The sequence below is a fragment of the Epinephelus fuscoguttatus genome, linkage group LG16 (genome assembly GCF_011397635.1).
Source record: "Epinephelus fuscoguttatus linkage group LG16, E.fuscoguttatus.final_Chr_v1".
Lineage (NCBI taxonomy): Eukaryota > Metazoa > Chordata > Actinopteri > Perciformes > Serranidae > Epinephelus > Epinephelus fuscoguttatus.
The window spans coordinates 23,125,475-23,151,840 of NC_064767.1; the positions used below are offsets into that span (position 1 = coordinate 23,125,475).

The following is a 26,366-nucleotide window of genomic DNA, read 5'->3' on the forward strand; positions in this document are numbered from 1 at the left end:
GTATTCACAACTTTGACTCATTCATGGCAATAAAAGAGAGAGAGTTCATTTAAAAAAAAAAAAGGTGACATTGAACATGAAAAACTCTCCAGGGACAACAGAGCTGTGTTGTTCAAAGCTCCGAGTGTGGGTTACTGGTGCCCAGCAGGCTGACTGCTGTCTGCAAGCTATTTGTGGCTATTATGTGTCTATAAAAGGAAATCTGCGGGGCGATACACACACCGACAGTAATACACTTTGAACTTTGCGAGGCGGGCTGAAAAGTGTGCATCTTGCTTCCTGTATCCGCTTTGATCAACAATTTAAGTGCTGAGAGAAGTTTTCCTGAAGCACGGACATGAGCAGCACTACTTGTGGATGGAGAGGCATTTGAAGCAGAAATGGATGGTCTGATTAAGAGTCTGGGGAAGGTAAGAGGGTTTGAACATCTTTGTTTTGTTTGGAATGATTGTTCTTCTTCTAACACATTTGTACCAGATAAAAAACCTCTTCTTGGGGATTTTGCTGTAAGGCTGGAGTAATATCACTGACCTGCCTTTAGTTTCCATTAACCTTTGTAGCTACAATGTTCTGGCTTTAAATGACTCTTTGAGATGATTTTAGATTTAATCCATCAGCACTATTAACCCCTGCATTGTGCCCTTTACCACCCACTCCCACCTTCCAGGCTTTCACACATAAACACAGACACAGTATACACTCAGACGCTGCTACTTGATACTTATCCTGTTATGTCCTGTCAAACAAGGATGAAAAACAGTTACCGAACTGCTTATGGGTGAATTTAAAAAAGTACCAACCACACTAAGAATCACAAGAATAAATGTAAATGCATCTTGTCAGTGTTAATATGTGGTGAAAATTGCATTTATGCGAGTACATGCTTCACTTCTGTAATGTTTTTTAACTTCTACAAAGCATCTGAAGGTCATATAGACGCCGTTATAATGAATAAAATCATCATAGAAAAATTTAAAGTATGTGAGAAATTCTGAGACTTCTTTCAAAAGAAGTCTTTGCTCAACCCCACTGGCATTTTCTTCCTTAGTATGCTGCTTTTTAAAATTGCAGGCATTGATTGGAATATGTGCGTTCTCTTGTTGTTTTTGTCCTTGCGTATAAGACTTGGAGTCATAAAAATTGTTTATTATGTGAGAAAGATAACCCAGTGTTCTCAGTAGCAGCTGGCAGTGGGCTATATTTGCACACCCTATCTACTCCGGAGGGAGGGGCGGTGTGTTTGTCTGTAATTAAACTCTTTACTTAGTGACACGCCCAACTGTTTATGCGTTTACTGTGGCACAACGTGAGCCACTCCAGATATGCATTTTTAACATCTGTGGAGTGCAGCAATTGTATTTTTGCTCTGAAGAGGAATAGCTCACAATGTGGCACCCAACTGAGCATCATTGAACGCAATATGAATGAATATGTGGATAATGAATGCAAAGCTTATGGAGTGTATAGAGTGCTCCTTAAAGTTGAGCTTCTGCAGAGGGAGCATTAGAAATAACATCCCTTGTTTTCTTTAAGTATGTTTGTCACTTTCTGGCTGTGTACTGTTTACGACTGTCCCCTTTAAAGGTCTCCACAGGGTGGTCTGCTTCAGAAAATGATTTAGTGCTGCTTTTATTCTGTCTTTGGGATGCATCCGACATGCCACAAGAAATAACTGAGTGACAGCACGCATGCAGTGAGGCAACATGTAGCACAGTGAGCCAGTGGCGGCTGGAAATGTGATCTATGGGGACGGTGTGACCTCGGCAACACTCAAAGCTATTAAACATTCAAGAGGGCTCCGATGGGCAAGTAGGAAATGCACGCTTCGACCTTTCACAGTATAAACTTACTCTGCTTTGACTACAGAGGACATGCAAACAAGGAGGTTACATAAGAACATGATAAACAAGTTCATGAGATGGCACATGATTACTTTAGCCGAGGCATTTGTTCCGTTTCTTTATTTATAGCTGATCATGGATACGCTGGTGTCGCTGAGATAAATATCTTGGCCGTCAGAAGTGTATGTGAACCTGCTCGGGCTCAGGAACTAGGTGTCATGTCACAAAGAACATGGGTGGCATGGGTTAAAGGAAAGTGGGGGAAGAGGTACCCAGGTCGTTGACATAAGTGAAGCACAATGTAAAAATACTCTGTTACAAGTTAAAGTCCTGCATTCAAAATGTTAACTAAAAGTGCGTAAGTATTATTAATAAAATGTACTTAAAGTATTGAAACTAAAACTATTTATCATACAGGCAGAATAGCCAGTCAGTGTTAAGGCCCAAACACACCAAACCAAGTTCAGAGAGCAAGCAGCAATGACAGTCGACTGCTAAGTGACCTCATGTTGCCTGTATCCGAGCCAAAAAGTTGCACAAGAACACATCGCTATGACCACAGCTGACGGCCAACTAGAACGAACATTCTGTGCCTGCCAGGAAATAATTCTCTCATACCAGCAGGCAGCGGCGGTCTTTATTCATCACTCAAAATGGGAAACCAGAAGACCGTCTCAACGCTAGTTAGCCAGTGAGCACATTAGCAACACAATCCAGTGTTGAAAGAGCAGACTATATTTACCGTGTGCCAGTGAACAACAGCACAAACCATCATGATACTTTTCTGCTAAAGAGCTCAGAACAATCATACCTTATGTAACAATTTTGTTTTGGTCTCACTCCCTCTAGACATTTGCTCTTTGTTTACTTTCCTCATTTTGGTTTCTCTTCTCGTGCACTGAGCTGAACTGCCAATCAGAGTGGTTTCATTCACCGACACGCTCTGCCATCGCAATCGCAATTCAATATGCTGAATCAGCTCAGAAAAAGCCAACAGGGGCTGATGAGAGGCAACAATGTGGGACACACCGCACTGACTAAGGTGTCAAATGGGGAACTGCCCATTGGTGTTCCGACCATATTAAACTCATTGTTCCGAAGTTTGTTCCGAAATCATCATGATGCCCTGTGGTTAAGGTCTGGTTAGGTTTAGGCACAAAAACCACTTGGTTAGGGTCAGGAAAAGATCATGGTGTGGGTTAAAATGAGAAAGAAAGTGACAAACTCATAAGCCGTGAGCCTGCTCTGCCTCAAGCCGGTTGCGGCGCACCATACGTCCGCCGCGAGCCGTTCAGCACCGTGGACATTCGGACTAATGGCATGTCGAACCAATGGGCTGTCAAACCAATGACATGGACCCGTCAAATGCGCACTGATGGCCTAGTGTGTTATTGCACAGAGTACAGGCACTGAGACAGTGAAATGTGGCTAATCATTATTATATGTTTTTTGGGCACATATCTAGTTGTGTCAGATTTTTTATTTATGGTGTCACTTGCTGAGATTTTAGCTTTTCAAATGATGATCAGTAAGTGTGTGCTCGGACATCATCCCTTGAACCTGTCGAAAACTCTGCTGGAGAGATGCAAGTTTGTAAATGGGTTGAAATTATTTGTAAATTGTGGCTCAGAAGGAAGAGCGGGCCGTCCATTTATTGAAGGATCAGTAGCTCGATCCCCGGCTCCTCCAGTCCACGTGTCAAAGTATCCTTGAGCAAGATACTGAATCCAAGATTGCTCCTAATAGCTGTTCCATCGGTGTGTGAGTGCATTAAACATTTGAGTAGCAGGTGGCATCATATGCGGTGGCCTCGGTGAATTATGTGTCTGGATGGGTGAATGTGACTGGCAGTGTAAAAAGCACTTTGAGTGGTTGGAAGACTAGAGAGGCGCTATACAAGTGCAGGTCCATGTACCATTCCCTTTCAATTTTGTACACACATTATATCAACAAGGAAGATTTATAGAAACTCTGAGTGCTTCTGAGATCATATGAGTTATGCTGCGGTCACATGGGATCAGGGAGATGGTAGATGATAAACTGGATATCATTTTAGTGGATGAAAGGAGGCTGGTAAAATTAGGAGTCCTCCGTGACAGAATTTCCAACCCAAAAAGCTGACTAATTGTGGCGCTGTGCTCTATATATTTTCCTGCTTTTTTTGTCCTTTTGCAATCAAACACCTTAATAATACTAACCAGTTAATTAATCGTAAGTTAATTTTAGGCCTTGGTAACTTGTGTTTGCTCCATTAATGAATCTGTACTGTGGCAGGGTGGTGGTGATTTTAAGGGCACTCACTAGAAAGATGAGGAGCTGACACACCACCCTAGGAATTTCACCTGAGGACTCATATTACTTTAAATAACTCAGAAGGCGCTCAGGTCTGTTATACTACAAGGCAGGAGATGTACATCCATCCAACATTAATTCTTAATTAACAATCTCTTAAAATGATGAATCATAAAAAAAGCAATATGAGTAAAAGGGACAGTCAACACACATTCAAACACTCAGTGGGGACAGGCAAGGGGAATTCACTGAAGCTGAGGCTTACCAGTGGAGAGGTGGGCCAATAAGGGAGGATGGTAGCCCAAATGGGAGTCACCCCATATGGCAAGCCGTTTTAACATTTAATCGCTAAGTTTGACTATCTGAAATTACCATTATAGATATCAACAACATCATTTTGACTAGTTGTAATGTCATTGTGACTAGTATGCATTTTAATTGAAGATATCTATGACATCATTCTGACTAGTCAAAACAACAGTTACAGATATCTGTAATTCAGTTTTGACTAGTAACATTCAAACTATTTTTGCCATTAATGTGTATGGGATTTATGGCAAGCCATTTTAACATTTAATCACTAAGTCTGACTATCCGGAATTACTATTATAGATATCTATAATGTCATTTTGACTAGTAGTAATGTCATTGTGACTAGTATAAATTTTAATTTAAGATATCTGTAACGTCATTTTGACTAGTCAAAACTGAATTACAGATATCTATAATGTCATTCTGACTAGTCAAAACTACAGTTACAGATATCTGTAATTCAGTTTTGACTAGTCAGAATGATGTCGTAGATATCTGTAATTCAGTTTTGACTAGTAAGATTCAAACTATTTTTGCCATTCATGTGTATGGGGTTTGTCATTATAGATATCTACAATTACATTATGACTATCTAAAATTCCAGTTTGAGATAACGTCATTTAGACTAGTCATAATTCAGTTGTGGATATCTACAACGTCATTTTGACTAGTCATAATTCAAATTCAAGATATCTACAACGTCATTCTGACTATCTGAAACTCAATTCAAGATATCTAGAAAGGACCATGTAGATATCTTCAATTGATGATAATTAAAGATATCTTGAACTTGAATTATGACTAGTCAAAATTAAATTGTAGATATCTCAAACTGGAATTACAGATATCCACAATTCAGTTGCAGATATCTGCAACTACACTGGAGATATCTATAATGACAAACCCCATATACATGAATGGCAAAAGTAGTTTGAATCTTACTAGTCAAAACTGAATTACAGATATCTGTAATTAGAGTTTTGACTAAGCAAAATGTAATTACAGATATCTTGAATAAGAGTTTTGACGAGGCAAAATTATGTTGCAGATATCAGTAATGAATATCCAGTCTAGCGACTAAATGTTAAAACGGCTTGCCATATGGGGTTTGTCATTATAGATATCTCCAATGTAGTCTCCAATGTGAATTGGAGACATCTGTAATTCAGTTTGAGATATCTACGTCATTTTGACTAGTCATAATTCAAGCTCAAGCTATCTACAACGTCATTCTATCTGAAACTTAATTCAAGATATCTAGAAAGGACCATGTAGATATCTTCAACTGATGATAATTAAAGATATCTTGAACTTGAATTATGACTAGTCAAAATGACGTTGTAGATATCTGAAACTGGAATTACAGATATCTACAATTCAGTTGCAGATATCCGCAACTACATTGGAGATATCTACAATGACAAACCCCATACACATGAATGGCAAAAGTAGTTTGAATCTTACAAGTCAAAACTGAATTACAGATATCTGTAATTAGAGTTTTGACTAGGCAAAATGTAATTACAGATATCTTGAATAAGTGTTTTGACTCTGCAAAATTATGTTGCAGATATCAGTAATGCATATCCAGTCTAGCTATTAAATGTTAAAACGGCTTGCCATACACCCCATGTCACACATTCACACACATGCATGAATGATGAAGATGAGGGTGGACAGGTGAGCACAGCACACACGAAGGCGATACCACCACCACTCTCAAAGAAAGAGGGCTTGGATGACAACTACCTGTCTTTATAAAGTGCCCACCCATGCCGACTGGCTAGAAATTGCTGAGGAATTTAGACAGCAAAACAATACAAACCCATTTAGGCTGAACAGGATGACGAGATATCTCTCTCTTGCAACAGATGGCTGTGGCGAAAACAATGTCATCCATTCAAGCGAAAATGAGTGCTTGAAAAGTACTTTGACTTGTCCCTGTCTGTACGAACTCTTTGATACAAAGTGTAAATGCATATGTTAGTTCTCAGCTGTTTCTGTCTTCTGCTTCCTCTGGAAAATAAAATGACCCAGAGAGGCCAACAACCCTGAATGAACTCAAAAAGCCTCATATTTGGTTTGTATAAATGTCATCTTTATGACAGAAGTGACATTATGATCCTGCAGTTATTTCGATGCTACGTCTGGACACACAGATAAGACCAGTATATTTGAGACTGGAGGCTAATGGAAAGGTTGTTTTGACAGCAAATACGACTTTTCCTCATTGCTTCATTTGAATTCAGATGTTTTTTTTTTCATCTTTGCCAATTCTTCAACATGTGGACATGTTTATTTCAGAGGCTTTTCTTTGCCATTAAAGTAACTCCCTATGGACTCATGGCACTCATGTTGAATAACAGCACCTCTAATGTATGTACGTTAGATGAATCTTGAGGAGGTTGCGATGTGCCCAAACCTTGATGTTTAGAATTAAACAAAAAGATTGCATCAGCGTTACATCAAAGTGCGCAGCCTTTCTCTCCTCTCTTTTCTTTGATGTCGACTGGCGAGCTTGCACCTCGCTACAATAGGTGAGCTTTTTATTCAGCAGATAGGACCTCAGCATTATTTTACATTTCCACTGATATTTATGTAGCTGGTGCATTTACTTTATCTGAACATGTTAAATATGTCAAAAACAAACCCTCACCCACTGATATGCCTCGGTAAATTATACATAATGACTCAGAGATCAGTGTTTTTATCTTGATGTGTTGGGTGTTATAATGAAAAAGGCCTGTTCAAATTGAGCTGAAGGGCAGCAGAGGTGCTGGTGAACTTGTTGAATAGCCATGCTTTCAAAGCTTCCAATGGCCACGGTCCTTCTCGACATTTAAAAGTATAGCACACCATAGGGCATGCCAAAATCTCAAGGCACATTTTTTTTCTTTTCTTTCGGTGGTAGGGCGCTTCACTGGTACTTTGTTGTAATTTGCTCCGTACAATAAACTGGCTGCCAATCACGGCTTTTAATGTGTCGCACACTTGTAATTCCCATGCACTAACTGCGAAAAATAGGTTCCCTGTGAAGGTTTTTAAAATTAAAGCTAAGATTTGCTCTTTATCAGGAAGTGGGATAGGAAGTTGAATACTGCAATATTAATGTGTGGTTATCACAGAATTCCACGGCACACTTGGATTGGCATCACGGCACACCATTTGAGAATCACTGGCTGCAGTGGTGCAGTGGTTAGCATTGTTACCTAACAGCAAGAGGGTTACTGTGCAAACCCAGGGTGGTGGGTTTGAACCTAAGGATGGGGGAGCCCTGCTGTGTGGAGTTTGCATGTTCTTCCTGTGCTAGCTTGGGTTTGCTGCCAGTACTCCAGCTTCCTCCCACAGTCCAAAGACATGCAGGTTAACTGGTGGCTCTAAATTGGCTGTAGGTGTGAATGTGAGTGTGAATGGTTGTCTGTCTCTATGTGTCAGCCCTGTGATAGTCTGGCAACCTGTCCGGGTGTACCCTGCCTCTCACCCAATGTCAGCTGGGATAGGCTCCAGCCCCCCATGACCCCCAAAAGGATAAGCGGTTATAGAAAATGAATGAATGAATGGCTTTGATGTATGTAATGATGCATAGAAAAAACACTAATCATTCAATCAGACTCAAAAGCTGTTAAAGGCATTAATGTTTTGTTTTCTTTAAAAAGTTTATGTGACAGAATTTTTTTACACCCGACCATGAGGCTGCACAGACTACAGAGGAAATCATATAAAACATTTTTTTCTCCTCATGTAAGGCAGATACCAGCACTCATTTTGGAAACAGAAGTTGCCTTCAAGTGCAGTCAAGTCGTTCTTGAAGTCCAGCATGTAATTATCAGACATGATGCACAAAGTAAGAGCTTAAAAAATAGTCACAGCAGGAGCCACAACATGTCATCCAAACAATACACACAATTTTACATTTTAAAATGAAGCTCTGTGGAATCTAGCTTTGTTAACATCTTGGTGATCATTTTGTCTCGGAGCTTTCATCTTCTTCAAATGTTCGACCCACCAAATATTATTATATAAGAACCAGGCAAGCTGGTGGAACCGCAGTGAAACTGTGAGATGAAAGGTGAAAAGTAAACAAATGCTGATTCTTTGACTGCATCTACGTCATCCAGCGGGGGCTGTGTGATCTATTTTTAATACAGTCTCAAGTATGTGCTACAATAACTGCCACTGATTAGTGTAGAAAATCTCAGTGCCCTTTTCCTTCAGTTTAAATTTTGCAGATGACCTGTCGACACTGTGGAGAGAGGGAGCGTGATTAGTAAGCAGCATCAGGTGCAGTACTTTTGAGGAGTGTGTTTTGATTGCCGCAGGGAGAATAAATAGGAAACGTTTTCACATGTCCAGACTATGAAATTTCATTGAACACAAACAGCACTGGGTATTGTGTTGCCACCTTAGTAATTGAAGCCCTGCTCACATTTATGGACAGCATATAGAGTGGCTCAACTACCAAAGTGTGCGTTCACTGAGAAAGAAATGTTTTTATGAAAAAAAAAAACAAAAAAACCCACTGATTTTCTGAATTAAAAAAAAAAAATTTCATTCATTCAGAAAAACAAGAATATGCAAGATTATTATGTTGTTGTTTCAGAAACACAAGAGCAGAATTTTTTTGTATATATTTTTTTCTTGTAATTTTGGATAATAATTTCATTAATTCAGAAACACAGAGCATTTTTCCCCAAGTGCATTTAAGATTAGTAAACTTGTAAGCTTAGTAACTGGAAACATAAATGTAAATGTTCCCCTTGAATTTAGATTTTTACAGCTCTAATTCTTTCAAGATAATCAGTACAGAGAGATGTTGTGGTGTTTTCTATGTGGTGCAGCTCCACCAGCATGAGGGACCCCAGTGAAAGTCGACCCAATATTGCTGATGGCGTGAACGCTGCCCTGTACCCACTGAGCTATGCAGGCTAAGAAAAGCTGAGAGCCGGATGCAACAAGTCACTTCTGCAGACAGAACAGTGGTTTCACAGTATGGACCTGCTTGTCCCAGAGGTTGTGACAAGCTGTGACAATGTAGCAACAGCTGGTATTGTCTTCACCTCATGAGTCTGAGAGAGTGTGTCATCAACGTGGTTCATGCGACACCAACTGTAGCAGGAACTACCACAGAAGCCATTTTGAGTATTTTGCCAGGTGTTTATATGTCTGTCTGTCTTTTGTAAACGTGATGACGTCGCGATCAAGAGAGATCAAAATGAAGGCCAAGTTCAAAGATGGGTGAAGTCCAAGCAAGGTGGGCAAGTAGGGCAGTAGGAAGTAAGGAGGGCGCCACAGGCCCCCCAACCTTATGCCCCTGGATCACTGTATTGCGGCTGGTGTGATCCCAGCACAAGATGGGCTCTAGTTTTATAATGTCAACACCAAAGTGGATTTGAATAAGCCTTTTCATTTTCACAGAGGACACCAATAATTATTTGGCAGTGAAAGTGCTATTTTGAAAAAAGCACTTTATTGTAATCATGTTGTAAAAATAACATTCAGGGTGCTAAAAGCGTCATCAGCCAGGAGTTGCTGCACCAGAAGCATTCGTTAAAAACATAAAACGCCTACACATGCAGGTAGAGCTGTCAGTGTGAAATATAGTAATTGGGGCAAATGCAACGAAAGCCTGGCCTGGTAAAATCATCATGATGTTCAACATTCTGTTTTGCTCTCTATATCAGTCTGAACTCACTACTGCCCCAAACACTTTCTAGCAATTATAATCCAATCGGGGCCAACAGAGGTTTGCACCATAGCTGACGTAAGCAGCCAGTCAGGGACTGTGTTGCAGTTGCTGAGGTAAAGCCCCGTTTTCACCAAACTCTTTCAGTATGGTACCTTTGGAACCAAAGGTAACCCTTCAGACATGGTACCTAGGCACTAGCTTTTCCACTGCTACCAGTACTCTTAAATGTGGGTGGGGTAAGTAAAGTTATCGCAGAAATAGAGTCAAGAACAAGAGTATGCACTTACAGAGTTTCTCAGAGGAAAAGAAGTTTTCACCATTCTTCTGTCGATATTCCACAAAAACTTGTTTCCAACTGGCTTCATCAGCGATGAACATGTTCCCCTGTCTTTTGTTATGCTGATTGACTGAAGGAGTTTGGGGTGGCACAGCGCCCAGACTGATAATGAGAGCGAAACAGAATGATGAGCTCACATCACACAAAGGCATGAAGCAAGATGCCACACTATACAGGCAGAAGTTAAAGTTCTGCATTCATTGCAGTAATCAAACAGTAGGGTAAAATCAGCGTACAATGTAAAACTTTACATGAAGGATGCTTAAAGAAAATCAACATTTTGGTAAACACACGTATTCGTCTTCTTCCCGTGACACAGATGATCAATACTTCTCTTATCTCTGTCCATCTGGCTACAACTAGCATCTGGTTAGCTTGGTGTAAAAACTAGAAATAGAGGCGGACAGCAAAGCTCACTAATTAATGCTTTATATCTCATTATACTGTTTTATCGAGGGTTGTGCTGGGTTATTTCTTTCCATGCTGTGACATCACTGGAACTTTTAGTATCACCGTGGTGCTGACATTGGGCAGGTTGTCTGGTTACTGAAGTGGTAAAAGCCAGTAGATATTAAAGATGCTCAGGTTTTAGTCACCTTAACAGTTTAACACAAAAAAACCTTTGGCTTGTTTTTACGGAGTTTCTGAATAATATTTGACATTTCTCACCAAAACTAACAACACAGCACAAATAAAAAGACTTGTGTGTGGTGCCTTATTCAGAGCCGACTTAATTGCAGCTCATTACTCCTCATTGAGTCTGGGTGTTGAGGCTTTGAGCTGCAGGGTGCTAAATTGCCTGATCTGTGTGTGATGATGGCTCATTAGTGGCGGGGTATAGTTACTCAACCCTGCCAGGCAGAAAGAAATACGATATTCTAAATCTGAAATTCAGTGTGTGACATGTGGTGAGTGGCTGAAACATGGATTTTATTGAGAGCTCGACACGATGCCGTAAACTTTAATCGAGGAGAAGTTTCATTATGCTTGACTCATCAGTCACTGTGAGTAAACAGGCGTTTTTTGCTCTGCAGAGGGATCACTGGGGAATGATTATGAAGAGCTTGTAATGTGGATGATCTACTCCTCTCCTCTCTTTTTTACAGATTTCAATAGGAGTGCCATCTAAGCCCTCTATTTTCACATTTGTGCCAGTGGTGCAGAAATTACCAATTGAAAGCATTGTTACGGAGGAGGAGAGATCTGGAGCTCTGACAGGAAAACCAAATAAGGTACAACAGCAGCAGCAGCAGCAGCAGCAGCAGCTCACACCCAGGAGATTAAAAAGTGATATTATCACCAACTGGTTTTCATTTACTGCTTTGATGACAAGGCGTTAATCAGAACACACATACTGACTTTATATTTGTTATTAATGTAGCTAATTTAGCTAATTGGTCACTTGGTGCTCAGATAGACCAACTTGCTCATATCTTATATTTTGGGGAGAACTCTCTAACGTTGAAAATGAGCTTGCTTAGCCTGCCTGACTCCTCACTAATCTTCAACCAGTTTATTCCATGAATTGATCTAATCTTGTTTTTGAGCCCGCAGCCTCGTGCTGCGTGCTACCAGTTATAATGCTCTGTGCCTGTTTAATAATGATGGCGGCATATGACCTTGCCCAATTTCTTCTTGTATTTGTCAAACATGCCGCTCTGCTCCACACTTCAAACTTTTAAGTCCTGATTTACAATACTTGTTTTTGCAAAGCACTTCTTCAAAAATTCCACTTCTAACTGTATTTATTTGAACACTTTCAACAGTAAAGCCAAAATAACTTGCAATATTTGCGTGTGAGCACGCAGAGAACTCTTAATAACAATAATGGGCAACATCATGAGCATGAGATTTGTCTGAATCGCAACAAATTTTGACAAGCAGCTGTATTCTGGATATATTGTAGTTTCAGGAGAGCTCTGGATGATGAGCCTTAGAGGAGACTATTGCAGTGATCAAGTCTGGAGGTGATGAATGCATGAATGAGAGTCTCTGCAGCTGATGGACACATGGAGGCGGGCGATGTTTCTAAGATGGAAGAAGGCTGCTTCATCATGTCAGTAGTATGAGGATTAAAGCACACGCAGTGTTAACATGTGTCCTGGGTGATCAGATCACAGAGGAGCACAGCTTTATGTCTGTCTGTTTACACCTGGCATTAGAATGAGTTTCTACATGTGTCTCAAGTGACCACAAGTGATTGGATCTCTCTTCCCCGCTCTGTGTGCAAAGAAACATGTATCATTTCCATTGACCAAATGTGTTGTCTGGATCTGCGGGAGATTTTTATGCCATCTGTACACTTAGAGCTATAAATATTTAAAATTGCTAAAATCGTATGTAGTTGCAGAGCTGCACGTAGTGCATACTTTCACTCTGCCCCTCCCTGCCCTTCTTTCTCTCTGTTTATCATGAGATAAGTGCATCCCGCACTCCTGCTGCCCTACTGGTGCTCGGAAACTCCTGCAGTGGGAGTGGGTGTGTTGGTTGTTGATGTTCTGGGACACTGCCTGTTACATGCATTGTCTTCTTTCAAGATACGCTTCTGTTTGCACAGGAAATTTAACATTTACATGCAGTCTCTTTCGAAATAAACACACTACGTTGGTACAACACCACAAATTGACCTTTTTTTATTTTATTTTTTTACTTCAACAACAAACACACATGGTTGGGTTTAGGCAACGAAAACACATGGTTAGGTTTAGGAAAAAAGAACAGGGTTTGGAGTCTTACGGGACACAAACACCGCTCTCTTGGGTGAAAGTTGGTGTTTGTTTGGCCCATACACCACCACTCCCACCCACCCCATTTGGACTTTCGCCAGCTTAACTTTTGTACTTGTCCCACCACGTTTCCCCCTGATGCCGCCGGGCACTGTTTAACTATAACAGCAACCAGCTGTGTATCATGCTGACGTTAAAGGATGCCTTTTTTGTTGGTTTCTGACACCACAAGTCATTGCCCAATTGCGACAATTTCGGAGTGAGACCGGGCTCCCTGTACACACACAGTAAGAGGGTTACCTATTAGCATAACATGGCTAATGTAACCTAATGGTTATCAATTATTGTTTGGTGTTGGTGTGAGTTTGTTGGGATTGTTGAACTGGCCATTTGCCAGCCTCGGAGGAGAGCAGCTTCAGAAATGGTCCTTAAGCACCTTGTCTAACCTGCCGTGTAACAGCAAGTAAGATAAGCTGCTAAAACACTGCTAGAAAATGTTGCCATCTGTGGCCCAGATAACCTCCAAATGTGGTCTAAGTGATCAGATCTCCAAACGCATTTAGAACACATTAGGGGGAATTCACGCCTGCACTTAGCTGTCCCCTTGTGATTCAGTCACCGAGACGCATGTTAATATTAGGTGTTAAGAGCATCTTTGCTTCTGAGGAAGACTCAGTTTCACTCTTACCTGCGACATTTTAGCAAATACACCACAACGTCTTTCTCAGATGGTTTATCTTTTGTCAGCATGACTCATCCTCACGGAGAAATAGGCAAAAAAGATTCACAAGCTGTAAATATTCCTCAATTTTAGAACATATATATGTAACAATTAAAATTAACGTTATATGCTTGAAGCCTTCAACGTGAAATCTTGTCATGTATTTCCCTCTAAAAGTGTAAAAGAAGGAAATGAGCATCATTGACATCATCAAAATGATTTTCTATTCCAGAAAATCAGTGCATCACATTTCAAGATGTCTATATCAATATCAAACATATGCCTGAACAGCCTCAGGGATCGAATCAGATGTTCCCTGTCTTACATACTATTTTCAGTCAGTGATACCAGATGCTCATAAGTAATTGTGATGTGAATAGGATCTCTTCGGCTCAACTTTATTGAGGACCCACTTTAGTGCACCCAAATTACAAATGTTCAAACGGGAGTTATTGAAAGCAACCATCCTGGACCCCCAGTGTTGATTGCTAAAGGGGTTAATGTGTTTTTGGATGTTCATGCAGCATCAACATCACGTCAGTACTTCAACTCTGGGTGCCTCGGGATAGCCGACTGCTTCTGCTGCCTGAAGATAGACTTCAAAGGTCTTCTCACTGGGGGGCGGCACCATTAGTTTCCCAACTTCACCCACTGCTATTACCAAGAGGAGTGGCAGCCCTTCATGTTATGAGCCATAACTCAAAGCGCTGAGTAAACCCATGTTTTAGCATATGTGTTATTTTTTTCATACATGCATCATGTCTGTCTGTCATGTTCATTTGAACTTCATTTCCACTTTATTAGTTGTCTGTCCGTCTATACTCCTACCTCCATCTTTCTTTCATATTGTTGCTCTGAGAGTTTTTTTTTTTCTTGTTTACCAAAGAGCAGTGCCAGAGACTTCAAAAGAAACATTTGGTTCATTCATTCATTCATTCATCTTCTAACCGCTTCATCCTCTTGAGGGTCGCGGGGGGGCTGGAGCCTATCCCAGCTGACATCGGGCGAGAGGCAGGGTACACCCTGGACAGGTCACCAGACTATCACAGGGCTGACAGAGACAGACAACCACTCACGCTCACATTCACACCTATGGACAATTTAGAGTTACCAATTAACCTAGTCCCCAATCTGCATGTCTTTGGACTGTGGGAGGAAGCCGGAGTGCCCGGAGAGAACCCACGCTGACACGGGGAGAACGTGCAAACTCCGCACAGAAGGGCTCCCACGCCCGGGATCGAACCGGCAACACTCTGGCTGTGAGGCGAGAGTGCTAACCACCACACCACTGTGCCGCTCGAAACATTTGGTTTTGGTGACATATTTCGCTATTTTAGAAATAGCAGTGGGAGAAAGAGACACTTAAATTCTTTACTGAATAATAATTATGATAAACCTTCAAGACAAAGTTACAAAGTGCTTTACATTGTTGTGCAAGAAATACCACAATTTAGAAGTTTATATTACTATATTATAATAGTGTATTATTATTGAACAATATATACCCATTGACATTTTTTTATCTATAACCATGTGTCATATTTTACGACATGATGATGTATTGTGAAAAAATATAATCTGTAAAGTAACTCGTATCAATAGGCTCACTGTTAAGTAAAGTAAAAGGTACAATATTCCCCTCTGTAATGTAGGGGAGTAGAAATATACAGTAGCATAAAGCAGAAATACTTAAGTAATGCAGGCCAATAGCACCTCACAATTATAATACTTAAAGGGAAACTTTGCAGATTTTCAACCAGCTCTTTGTCATCACAGTGCATGCAGTGTGTGCAGATGAAGGGTGCTTGGCTTCCCCCTCTATCAAGGGTGTGTAAAGCCCAGTTCAGACCAAAGATTCATGATGAAACGAGTTGAATCATGCAACTACTTGCAATGTGCCATTCTGCAATGTTCTAAAAACCTGCCAGTTCGCACCAATACAACTAGATGAGATGGGCTTAAAGAGAGCTGGATACAGGGCCGTTCATTCCTATGAAAGTTGCTCAGTGGTGCACAAAGCCAAAAATGTTTAACTCCTGGGTAGATTTTCAGCATCCATGGGCCCATAGAGCAAGCGTACCAGCGTTTCCTTCAACCCGCCTCCCAGCTGCTTGGTTTCGGGCTCCTCCACATGAATGACAGTTCACATTAAATCTGGATTTGTCTATTAGTGCATTTTACAACTTTTAGGACATACTGACTTAAAGACTCTGGGTTACTTAGGTGATTGTACTGGGAATTTGATGCAGCCAGTAAATAAATGAATAAATAAAAAATCTGCTAAGTCCATGGGGAAAAGGTCTTTTTTAGCACCATGGCTTCATGGGGTTTGCCTCATTTCCCTGGAACTTCACCAACTTCCAGCAGCAGAGGTCCACCAGGTGAAGTGAAATGCGGTACAGGAGGAAGCACTGAACAATGTTCATCTACACACACTGCGATGATACAGAGCTAATTGCAAATAGCCAGTTTCCCTTAAATACAGTAGTTTAGTAAATGTTAAAGTTGAGTTACTTTTTGCTGCTTGACTAAATTATGTCGGCATGTGAGAAAAAGAACAAACCTTGTGCAAATTCTGTCTTGTGCTCTTTGGTCAGGTATTTTGTTGCTAAGCATGTTAAACTGTTTGAATTAAACATTTAAATTTTGATGAGAGTTAGATAAGACGCTTGATTAACCTGGAAATCCAGATGCCCGCTGAATTGCCATCGGACCAATCAGATCAGTCTATCTGACAGAGGCGGGCTCTGGGCGGGTGTAACATGATGAGGACAGCGCTGGCAGCTGCCGAAGGACCACGTCCATTCAATTTAGCTTTGGAAGAAATGCTAAGCCAACTACACTTTTTTTTTTCTTTGAGAGAGGAAGAGAAGACTGCCCTAGAAGCCTTCGCTTCCAGGAAGGACGTTTTTGCCGTTTTGCCAACGGGATACGGCAAAAGCCCCACTGGTCGGCAAACCAATGGGGCTAACTGCAATGAATACGTCACCTTGTTTTTTGCTCTGATTGGCTGTCTGCTATCCAATTGTGTGCAGCGGCATTTGAAATGCCTCAGTTAGTGCCGCCCCTTGGGTAGGAACGGTGTATCGGTGAGGGCCAGACTCAAAATCTTTCTAGATTTGAGTCTGGATTTCCAGGCTAACGCTTGATACCACTCCCACATCTGTAGAATAAATGGGAAGCAGTTGCCTAGCTGAGCTTGGCATAATGACTGGAAACAGGGTGAAACAGCTAGCCTGGCTGTATCAAATGATAAGTCGTGTACCAAATGTGTACCAAAAAAAGTCCTCATTTTTTCAGACTCTGTGCTAAGCTAACTGGCTTCTGGCTCCAGCTTTATATTCAGTAGGCTACTGCACAGATATGGAAGTGATATTGTTCTTCTCATTTAACTCTCAGCTAGGAAGCAAAAAAAATGTGTTTTCTGATATGTTGAACTGTCTTTTAAAACACTATTTATCCTTAAAATTTCATAGCCAACTTCAGAGCTTTTTGCTTTATATGAAAATACATTCAGCATCATCAGATGTGAGACCTCTCTGTTACTTTGTGCTGGTATGAATGCTGGAGCGTGTTGATAAAGTCTCTTTAGGTTCTGGGAACTGCACACTGTAAAGTAAATCACATTATTCCACCTGCAGTACTTATGTATGTAATTTGCAAGGCTTTTTTACCTTGTAACAAGCAAACAAAGCAGCCTGACATTCATCTGAGTTTACTCTGAGGAAGTCAAGCCAGGTGAGAACACCGTTAGTCTATTTGTGAACATCACAAACACTGCACAGAATCTGTTTGTGAACCTTATTTCAGTTGCTGCAGTTGGGCTACACAGAAACCTGTTTCTCCTTTGATGCACTCATGTGGAGTTTGAGTTGTGGCAGTTAAGGACAATTTCTTTTTTGCTTTCCCACACCTGCGTCTTATTTTGCGCACACGCTCTAATGTTGTGGGGCGTTCTGTTAAATGTTTGTCAGGACGGCAAGAAATTGATTTGACAGTAATCCAAAAAAAATCTGTTACAGTTAACAGCTATGTGCAGTGTAGATTGAGTGACATTTTTTGTTTTAATGCATGAGAGATTAGTGATACTCCCTGTGGTGCGACGGTTTCCATATTTAGAAGCCAGAGGGCAGAATGCAAAGGATTAGCTACCTGTGAGAAGGTCAGCGGCTCATTAATCTACCACTGTGATTCAGAGCAGCCTGCCCCACTAAAAAATCTCAAATTCAAAAGAAAGGAATGACACTTGTGTCTCTTTGCGGTATTTCAAATTACAAGTGTAACCTCAAGTGGTCATTAGCAGTTTGCATTCTGAGTGGACCACTGATTTGAAATATGAGGTACTGCAACACAATACTCCAGCTTCCCTACCTAATTATCTTCTTGCTCCATATGAGAGGGTTTTCTTTTCTATTCCCACTTAACCTATTGTGCACCACAGATCTTCAGTCTAATTTAGCTGAAATGGCAGCATACATTTCCTTTATCCTTTCTTAGATACCCGATAGAACTATTTTGACGCATTTTGTTCAGTTTCATGCCAGATGTTCATCTAATGAGAAGCAACCAGAATAGATGAAGCAAGAACTTTGCCTGAGGCCAGAACTGCACCAAATGTGATTAAATAGTAAAAATAATGAATTCAAGCCAAAATAGCTGGAATTGATCACTTTTGCATGGCTGCACTGTGCATTTACAAGACTCTAATAGCAAGTTTTTATGGAAACATTTACATTTTAATGTGTTTTTAAAAACTTTAACACCAGCCAGTCGTCCCAGTCGTTATAATTTCATCATGCATGCAGTCCTGAGACACGTCAGTGGATATATATATGAAAAACTCCCAGTGACTCTCCATGCATTTGATTTCAGCTCTAAATATAACTGCTTTGGACACACAATATGGATGATATTTTTGACATGAGCTGCCATTTACGTTAAACCCAGTCCCAGGAATAAGTGTCATCCTATCAGCCTTTCATTTGTGTGATTACTGCTTATCTGCAGTAAAGATACAGACCAGCGCTGAGAGAATTAGTGGATTAATTAAAAAGCCTAAAGGGCGTCATTATGTGGTGTCAAATATGTATATATTTTTAGGATCATAATTACCATAAATGTGGGAGTTCACGTTAGTAATGATGCATGTCATAAGCAGTTACCCTTTTTAGTTCCACTTAAATGTCACATATATTATTGTAGAATATTTCTTTAACTCGAGTTCATGCACAAGAAATCACAATCCTTTGAGTCGGAGTAGACTGAATTTATGTCGTGGTCGATAAGATGTTTGTTTTGTGTGAGTGAAAGTACATGTTGGTAACTTTGCAACATCCATGTAATCCAACTACAATCTATTATTATATTCACATACTACAGTTAGAGGTAGCAGACAATTATCTTACCACAAAGACTGGAAACAGTGCCTGGCTGTAGGTTCCTGTTGGTTTCACAGTTTCAACAAATGACATACAACATGATAATCAGTGAGCAGCCTGGTCTCACTACCAGGGTGTCAAAATACGCTATTTAGGCAGTTTCATCATCACCTTTAGCATCTGTATGAGATGCACTGGGCTTTCAACAAACTTCAGTGTAAATCCATCTGTGTTATTATCAGACGGTCAGGGCAATGGATGCTGTATAAAGAGGGTGAAAGTCCTCTTAGAGTGAGTAAAGGGGAGGTGGATGGGTCCAACAAGCACAGGACTTTCACCCATTAGACCAGTTTTTGTATGTGCGAAACTAAAAGTCAACATTGAGTCATTTTCTCACCTGAGTTGTTAGTCTCTTAGTTAGTCCCTTGAGTCATTAGTTGTGTTGACCAAGATCTTTTCCTAGCCAAGCAGGTGGTTTTGTTTCCCTAACCTGACCATCAACCCTTCTTAGTCTCAAAAGTCCTTGATCCAACTCTTTAACAGAGGGGACAAGGAAGAAAGCGAGGCGTATCTTAGCAGATAGCATCCATCCTCTCTTTGGCCAGTTTCAGCTCTTGAGCTCCGGGAGGTGCTGGAGTCCCTTTGGCAACCAGAAATATATTTTAGAAGTTTAGAAGTTTTAGAAGTCCTTCATCCCAGTATCCTTAACTCAGCAAAGTGACTGATGAGTTTTAAACCACAGTTGTCTTTTGTTGTCTTTTGTGTTTGGTGAGACAAAGACAAATTTCCACCAATGGTGGATGATAAAGATATATTCTGTTCTATTCTATTAGTCCATGAGGCCACTTATATGTTTGTGGTTATGTCTCTTTGTTTTATACTATGTGTCCTACTGTTTTCTAATTTTACTGTAAAGCACTTTGTGAATTCTTTCTGTGAAAGGTGCATGACACAGTGCTGACCCCTACTGCTTCAAGCTACAATGCAAAAGGCTGCCCCTGAATAATGCCAGGGGCTTCTGGGAGGGAGGGATGGGGATGAGATCAAGTTGTGCCAAGTGCTTTTTTTTAAAAAAACTTTCCCCTGATCCAAGCCTTTATGCTAAGCTAAGCTAACCAGCTGTTGGCTGTTGTTTAATGTTTATCACACAAGTATAAAGTGTGGTATCAATCTTCTCACGTAACTCTCTGAAGGACAGTGGAAAGGCTTATTTCCCAAAAATTAAAACTCTTCCTTTAGATTTTACATTCATATATTTTAACATGCTTTTGGTACCAAAATATTAGTGAACACAAAAGAAGATATACTTAATCTAAAGATTTATTTTCCTTTAATTTTAGTTTACCACATGCTGACATAATTTTTCAGTGCCTAGTTATCAGAAGTCGAAAGTAACTAGTTAAATATTTCCTCAAGTACTGAACTACCTTACTCTACTCCACTATATTTTAGAGGCAGTACATGACAAATTATTAGGGATGTTCCCTGCTCAGTCAAGGACATTTTCCGTTTACACAACAATAATGTTTGTCTTAACAACTTAATATCTTAACTTGTAGTTCAAACACCATCTCAAGCACCTCTAATCTGTCAGAAAATTATGCTTTCAAGCTTTAATCCCTTTTGTTTTATTGGTTTTGGGACACAGAGAACGCTCACTCATGTTTGATTTAATTGAATTATTTTGGGAGTAGGAGGATCAAAGGGGACATGGGGCTTTTACTCCACACGACGTCAGAGGGACATGTGTGGGTACATGTGAATTATATGTGTGGGGCATGTGGTGTGGTGAAACGAAGCACACCCCCTGAGCTCAGAGCGACTCGCTGGGTTTTCTCAGGTTTCACTCTCTCAGTTCCTCCTAAACATTTGCCTCATTTTTTCCTGTCAGAACTTATCTGCGTCCCATGAGAAGACAACCGGGGAGACCATGTCGGAGAAGGAGATTTTCAAAGCGGAGAAAATCTTTATCAAAGACCCTGTGGAGGGAGGAGCAGGAAACGCAACCCAACCAGGGACAAAGCGTCACGTAAGTACAACACAAGTCATGTGGAAACTATGACAGAAAGCTTTGGCACTGTCAGGAGATAAAATCAATGGACGTGACAGTCCGAGCTGGACATTTATTGCCTTTCAAATCAGACAGTTTAATTAGAATCTTGTGATAAGTTAATATGCAAATATTCCCACAAGTTTTTATAGTTTCTTCTCTGTAATGGGTTTATTGTGTGAGTGTCAGATAGTGCCTGCATCAAAGGACTTTCTTCTTCTCTGCATATATTTTGGTCATGCTGGCTTTTAAGAGTTTATAGTCAAGCACAGAAAACAAAACAATCACACTTTAGTTTCAATTTAATAAAAACTTTTCTGTTTTTCAGCCTTCACTGGATCACGTGAGCCTCTCTCACACCAAAGCGTCTCCTTCAGTCAGTGTTCAGTCTGAAAATACCCCCAACCACGTCGCTGCCGGCACGGCCTCTATGGAAACAGCTGTTGATAAACACAGGGGCATTTCCCAGCGACAGTGTCACGATACCTCTGGACTTACTGAGGTTAGCTCGGGTTACTTTGTAAATAGGGCGTCTGTGTCAGAAGACAGAATAAGCCCCACAAACTCGGCAGACCTGTTCCCCACCCCGGCATCATCCAGAGAGTCCATCCTCTCAGAGGGCTCTGACAGAGAGAAGGGATGGTCAGCTGTGCAGCTTTGCTCTGTCACCTCTCCCACTTCTCTCAGCCGCACTGTCTCTCCCTGCTCATCAGTCCGCTCTGGCGTCTTCTCTCCCTCTGTCATCCAGATCAAGAGGCACTTTCTGGCTCCTGGCTCTAGTCTGGTTCAAACCCCTTGTTTCTCATCCTGTGAGAGCCTGTCCTCCTCTGGCTGTCCCCAGTCCCCTCCTCCTCCTCCCCGGCACCGGCCTCCTCTCACCCGACTCTCACTCCTAACTGCCATCTTGAGAAAAGGCCGTCTCCCTGTCCTGTCTGCTGCTGTGCAGAGGCCTTACACCCCCTGCTGGCCTGTTAGCCCCGTGACCCTGTCCTTCTGTAACGCATGCTCAGCAGCCTCCAGTGTGGCCTCCATCCCCCTCGAGTTTTCCTCCCAGTTCTCCTCATCAGCGTCTATAGATAGTCAGAGCCACATTTACAGGGAGCCTCATAAATACATCACATCTCCTCCACCTGTGCAGTCGAACAAGCTCAGCAGTAGAAGCCCACAAACTCAAGTGCAAAGCTGCTCGGAGCAAATTAGCTCAGGCAATGTGCCTAGATGGGAGCAGGTTATTTCACCCTTGGCGAGGAAGAGCAGCACACTCCCCCGAGCTCCACCTCTATTCTGCTCAAACTTCAATTCTGTTTCTCCATTAAAACATGAAGTAATAGACTGTTGTGCAACTTCCAAGAAGCTGCAACACACACACATGTCCACTTCCAAGTCCCCTGAGTTGAAACCCATCAACACTGGCATACATCTCAAGGGCCCAGCAGATAAGAACCATAAAAAACTCATCTCCTCGTCCCCCAAAGTTACTAATGAGCAAGAAACCTCCATGCCCCAGAAATGGGGTCGCCCAGCAAATTCATCTCTCTCAAGGCTTCAATTGCTTTCTCAGCAACTGAGATCTCCACCTGTCTGCCCTCCTCGGCTTCAGCCTTCTCAGTCACACTTACCGGGTGTCACAATCATGCGTAACACAGCATCACCACCTGTACAAAACACCACAGGGAGGTGTGAGTCAGGGAGGAGCTGTCCTGATTCCAAAAGTGCCACAACATCAGCTCACATAGCTCACTGTCTGTCTCCTTCCCGCTACACACCCATTGCTTTTCCCGGATGGCCGTCGCCCACCAGCTCCCCCACACCTACGCCCTCTCCTGCTCCACCAATCAGAGACTTCACTCCGTCCCCTTCTCTCTCCATGCGCTCCACGCCCTCCCCAAGGCCGGGGAGTGGAATATCAGACTGCAGTGACAGGGAGGGTAAAAAAAGAAAGGTAGCCGCTCTGCTTGCCATATGCATGTTTAAACTGAGATTATTATTTAATATGCTCCGTGTGACATACTGTTCTCCCACGCTATGTAGTTAAAAACAGATTTCGCTCATTTGATAGCAGGATATCAAGTGCTGTTCTCTGCGTGGAGCTGTTTTTAGATTTCTGTTTGTGTTTGCCATCATTTATTAATGTTGTTATAGATCCTTGCGTCTCAGAGTTTTCAAACATTCTGTTTGCTGGATTGTAATGACTGACACATCTGAAATGTCATATGTTGAAGCAAGAGGAAAACCAACATCACCAAATCGATACAGCAGCTTTTTTGAACTCGGGTTTCTAGGCCAGACATACATGCTTGAAGTTACGTAATGCAAGTAGAATAAAATTCAGAGTATTAACCATCAGGAATTGAATTTATTCAGCCGATGTGAGACTTGCCTGTCAGTTTGAAAAAGTTGTTTGTAGCTGAACTTTTTGCTGACATTTACAGTCAGTCAAAAGAGCCACGTGAGCAGCTGTGAAAGCAAACAAACACACTTCAGTATTGTCGTTGCCATCGGGTGTCTGGAGCATGGCTGTTTTGCATGATTAGTAGCCTGCGGCGGTGTGAGATAAAGCATGCCTAAAGACATGTAAAACACTTATGACAAGCTTCCACGAGACATTTATACAAAGTTTATCTTTAGTGAAATGAATTTGAATTCATTTATATTCATAGTCTCCTTTTCTCTCTCTATGATCTCCAGACACACAAGATTAAGTCAAGCTACAAATCGCTCGCTGCAATTCCCACAAACACCCTCCTGTTGGACCAGCAGGTGAGCTTCCTCAATTGACTCTAATCCCACTAACTCATCTTGTTATCCTGTTAAACATCCAGTGATATGAAGCCCTCTAGTGATTATTGCTATGTTGAGCATCATGTGAACATTGTGAAATGGGAATAAACTCATGAAGTTTGTTTTAACTAGAATTACTTATACAAAATCTATACAATCACCACAGTTTCCCAAAATTAGTGTCACCGACTCAGTACCTGACCAAATGTATCCCCCTCTGTTTCTGACTCATGATGCTGAGTTGACCTTTGACCTTTTGGATATGAAATGTCATCACTTAATCGTTTTATCCTGCGAGACATTTGAGTGAAATGTTGTCATAATTAGCCAATGAATTCTTGAGTTATGTTCAAAAATGTGCTTTGTAAGGTCACAGTGACCTTTTCCACCAAAATCTAATCAGTTCATCTGTGAGTCCGCCGAGGCGTTGCTGAGATATCGCATGCCCAAGAATGGGACAGGCGGACAGACAACCTCAAAACACACTGCCTCTGGTCATGGCTGTTTATGGGGCAGAGCCATAATAAGTAGGGATGGGAACTGGTAAGGTTTTGGTGACACCAGTGCAATTAGCGATTCTGCTTATTTGTCTTGATCAATTTTATGTGTGGAAAAAGGCCTTCACAGGTTTTTCAGTATCATTTTCTTACCTCTGAGTCAGTGTGCCGATGAAACGAAAGAATATTTGTACAGCATTCATCTTCATGTAGGTTTTCTTATTTAAAGCCTTCCTGCATGGAGCTAATGCTGTTATGACACAGGATAATTACACTCGGTAACTGACATGTTGCTTAGCTTGAAAGCCGTGGCACTTGTGCGTAGAGTGTCAAATACATGGCATTCCTGAAATTTAAGCTCATGTTGCGTAGACAGATGTTTCAGCACATTAGTGGTATTACCCCCTTACTTGAGATTATTTTACAGAAGTGAAAAGCATCACTGTTGTCAGCTTATTTGTGAAATGAACCCACGCTTTGGACCATTTCTTCCTCTCCGCCCTCACTTTGCACATTACCAGCAGCATAGATGTGAGATTGACGTCACCGTGGTGCATTGTGCAACTGTCTGAAACCATCTCCTTCAGTAAAATGAATTCAATTCAATTTTATTGATAAAGCCAAATATCACAAATCAGTTTCCCTCGGAGGGCTTTACACCACACGACATCCCTCTGTCATAAACTTGGAGGCAAATGAATCTGACAGTCTGGAACCATTTCTCAACTAGAACTGGTTCTTGATTCCCATCCCTAAAACAAACCCTCCACTCATCAGGTTTTATAGAGGATTTTTGAGATAAAACTTGACAGAAAACTAATTTCACGAGGATTCACAGGCTAAGTAAGATGTCAGTCTTAAAAGCTTTTTTAAATGTCAAATCAGACCAAACGAGATGTAAAAACATGGCATATTACTGTCCTATGATCACTGCAGTATGGTATATTTAGAGCTGCAGGAGGGAGAGCTGACTGAGAGGAATACAGAGTGGCTGAATATAAATTATCTGTCGGAGATGTTGGAATGTTGTCTAAACCTACTGTGCAATCACTCAGTGTAAGCAGCAGTCCTGGCAGGGAGCTCAATCTGTCCACTCTGCTTTGCATTCACAGGCAATAGACGAGCAGGTAGAGAGGGAAGAGAGTCCGTGTGACAGGTCGGAAAGAGGTGATACGTTGGACAGAAGTGTTGCAGACACCCACGCTGAGGTATCAGTGCACACATCACTGCTGGTTTTCACTGCACACTTTCTACAACAGTCTGATAACATCAAATGTTTTCTACAGATGTGCTCGCCCGCTGAGCTCAGGCAGCAGTCAGAGGAACTTTATGCAGTTATTGATGAGATATTGGCAAATTCCATTCCAGAAGTGAGTTCAGTTCATTTCATATTGAATAAAATGCGTGAAAATGTTGACCTATGACATCAAAAGTGATTTAATGAGTTTATTTTTGCAACTTTTAAGAACAAAACATCCCGCTCACAGCAGTCCGACAGGTCATCGAGCAATGCTGGTCTGCAGGTACAGTGTGTTTCTTTAACAGCATGTGGCACACTCACTAACTTGATTTCCCCTTCAAGTTTCTTAAAGAAGTAGTTTGACATTTTTGGAAAATAGGCTCATTCGCTGATAGTTGAGAGGATTGATACCACTCTCAGATATGAGAGTCGCTTCAGTCTCATCAGATCTGTATCATTCACCTGGAATTTAGCCTGACATATCAGGTACGAGATTTAGAGAAAG

The 26,366-nt window shown here is 41.3% G+C and overlaps 1 protein-coding gene across 5 annotated transcripts in view; it reads left to right on the forward strand.

The window, feature by feature from the left end:
• Positions 1 to 218: 218 nt before the first annotated feature.
• Positions 219 to 26,366, forward strand: part of LOC125903306 (muscular LMNA-interacting protein) — a 41,995-nt gene continuing 15,847 nt past the window's right edge. The window contains exons 1-8 of one of the 5 annotated variants that reach the window (XM_049600138.1): positions 219 to 410; positions 11,575 to 11,700; positions 21,185 to 21,322; positions 21,672 to 23,285; positions 24,032 to 24,103; positions 25,734 to 25,829; positions 25,908 to 25,991; positions 26,088 to 26,144. In XM_049600138.1, coding sequence (XP_049456095.1) covers positions 381 to 410; positions 11,575 to 11,700; positions 21,185 to 21,322; positions 21,672 to 23,285; positions 24,032 to 24,103; positions 25,734 to 25,829; positions 25,908 to 25,991; positions 26,088 to 26,144 — 2,217 coding nt within the window. In that variant the 5' untranslated portion in view covers positions 219 to 380. The remainder of the gene's footprint in view (positions 411 to 11,574; positions 11,701 to 21,184; positions 21,323 to 21,671; positions 23,286 to 24,031; positions 24,104 to 25,733; positions 25,830 to 25,907; positions 25,992 to 26,087; positions 26,145 to 26,366) is intronic. The other 4 variants (XM_049600139.1, XM_049600140.1, XM_049600141.1 and 1 more) reach the window with 4 other exon arrangements.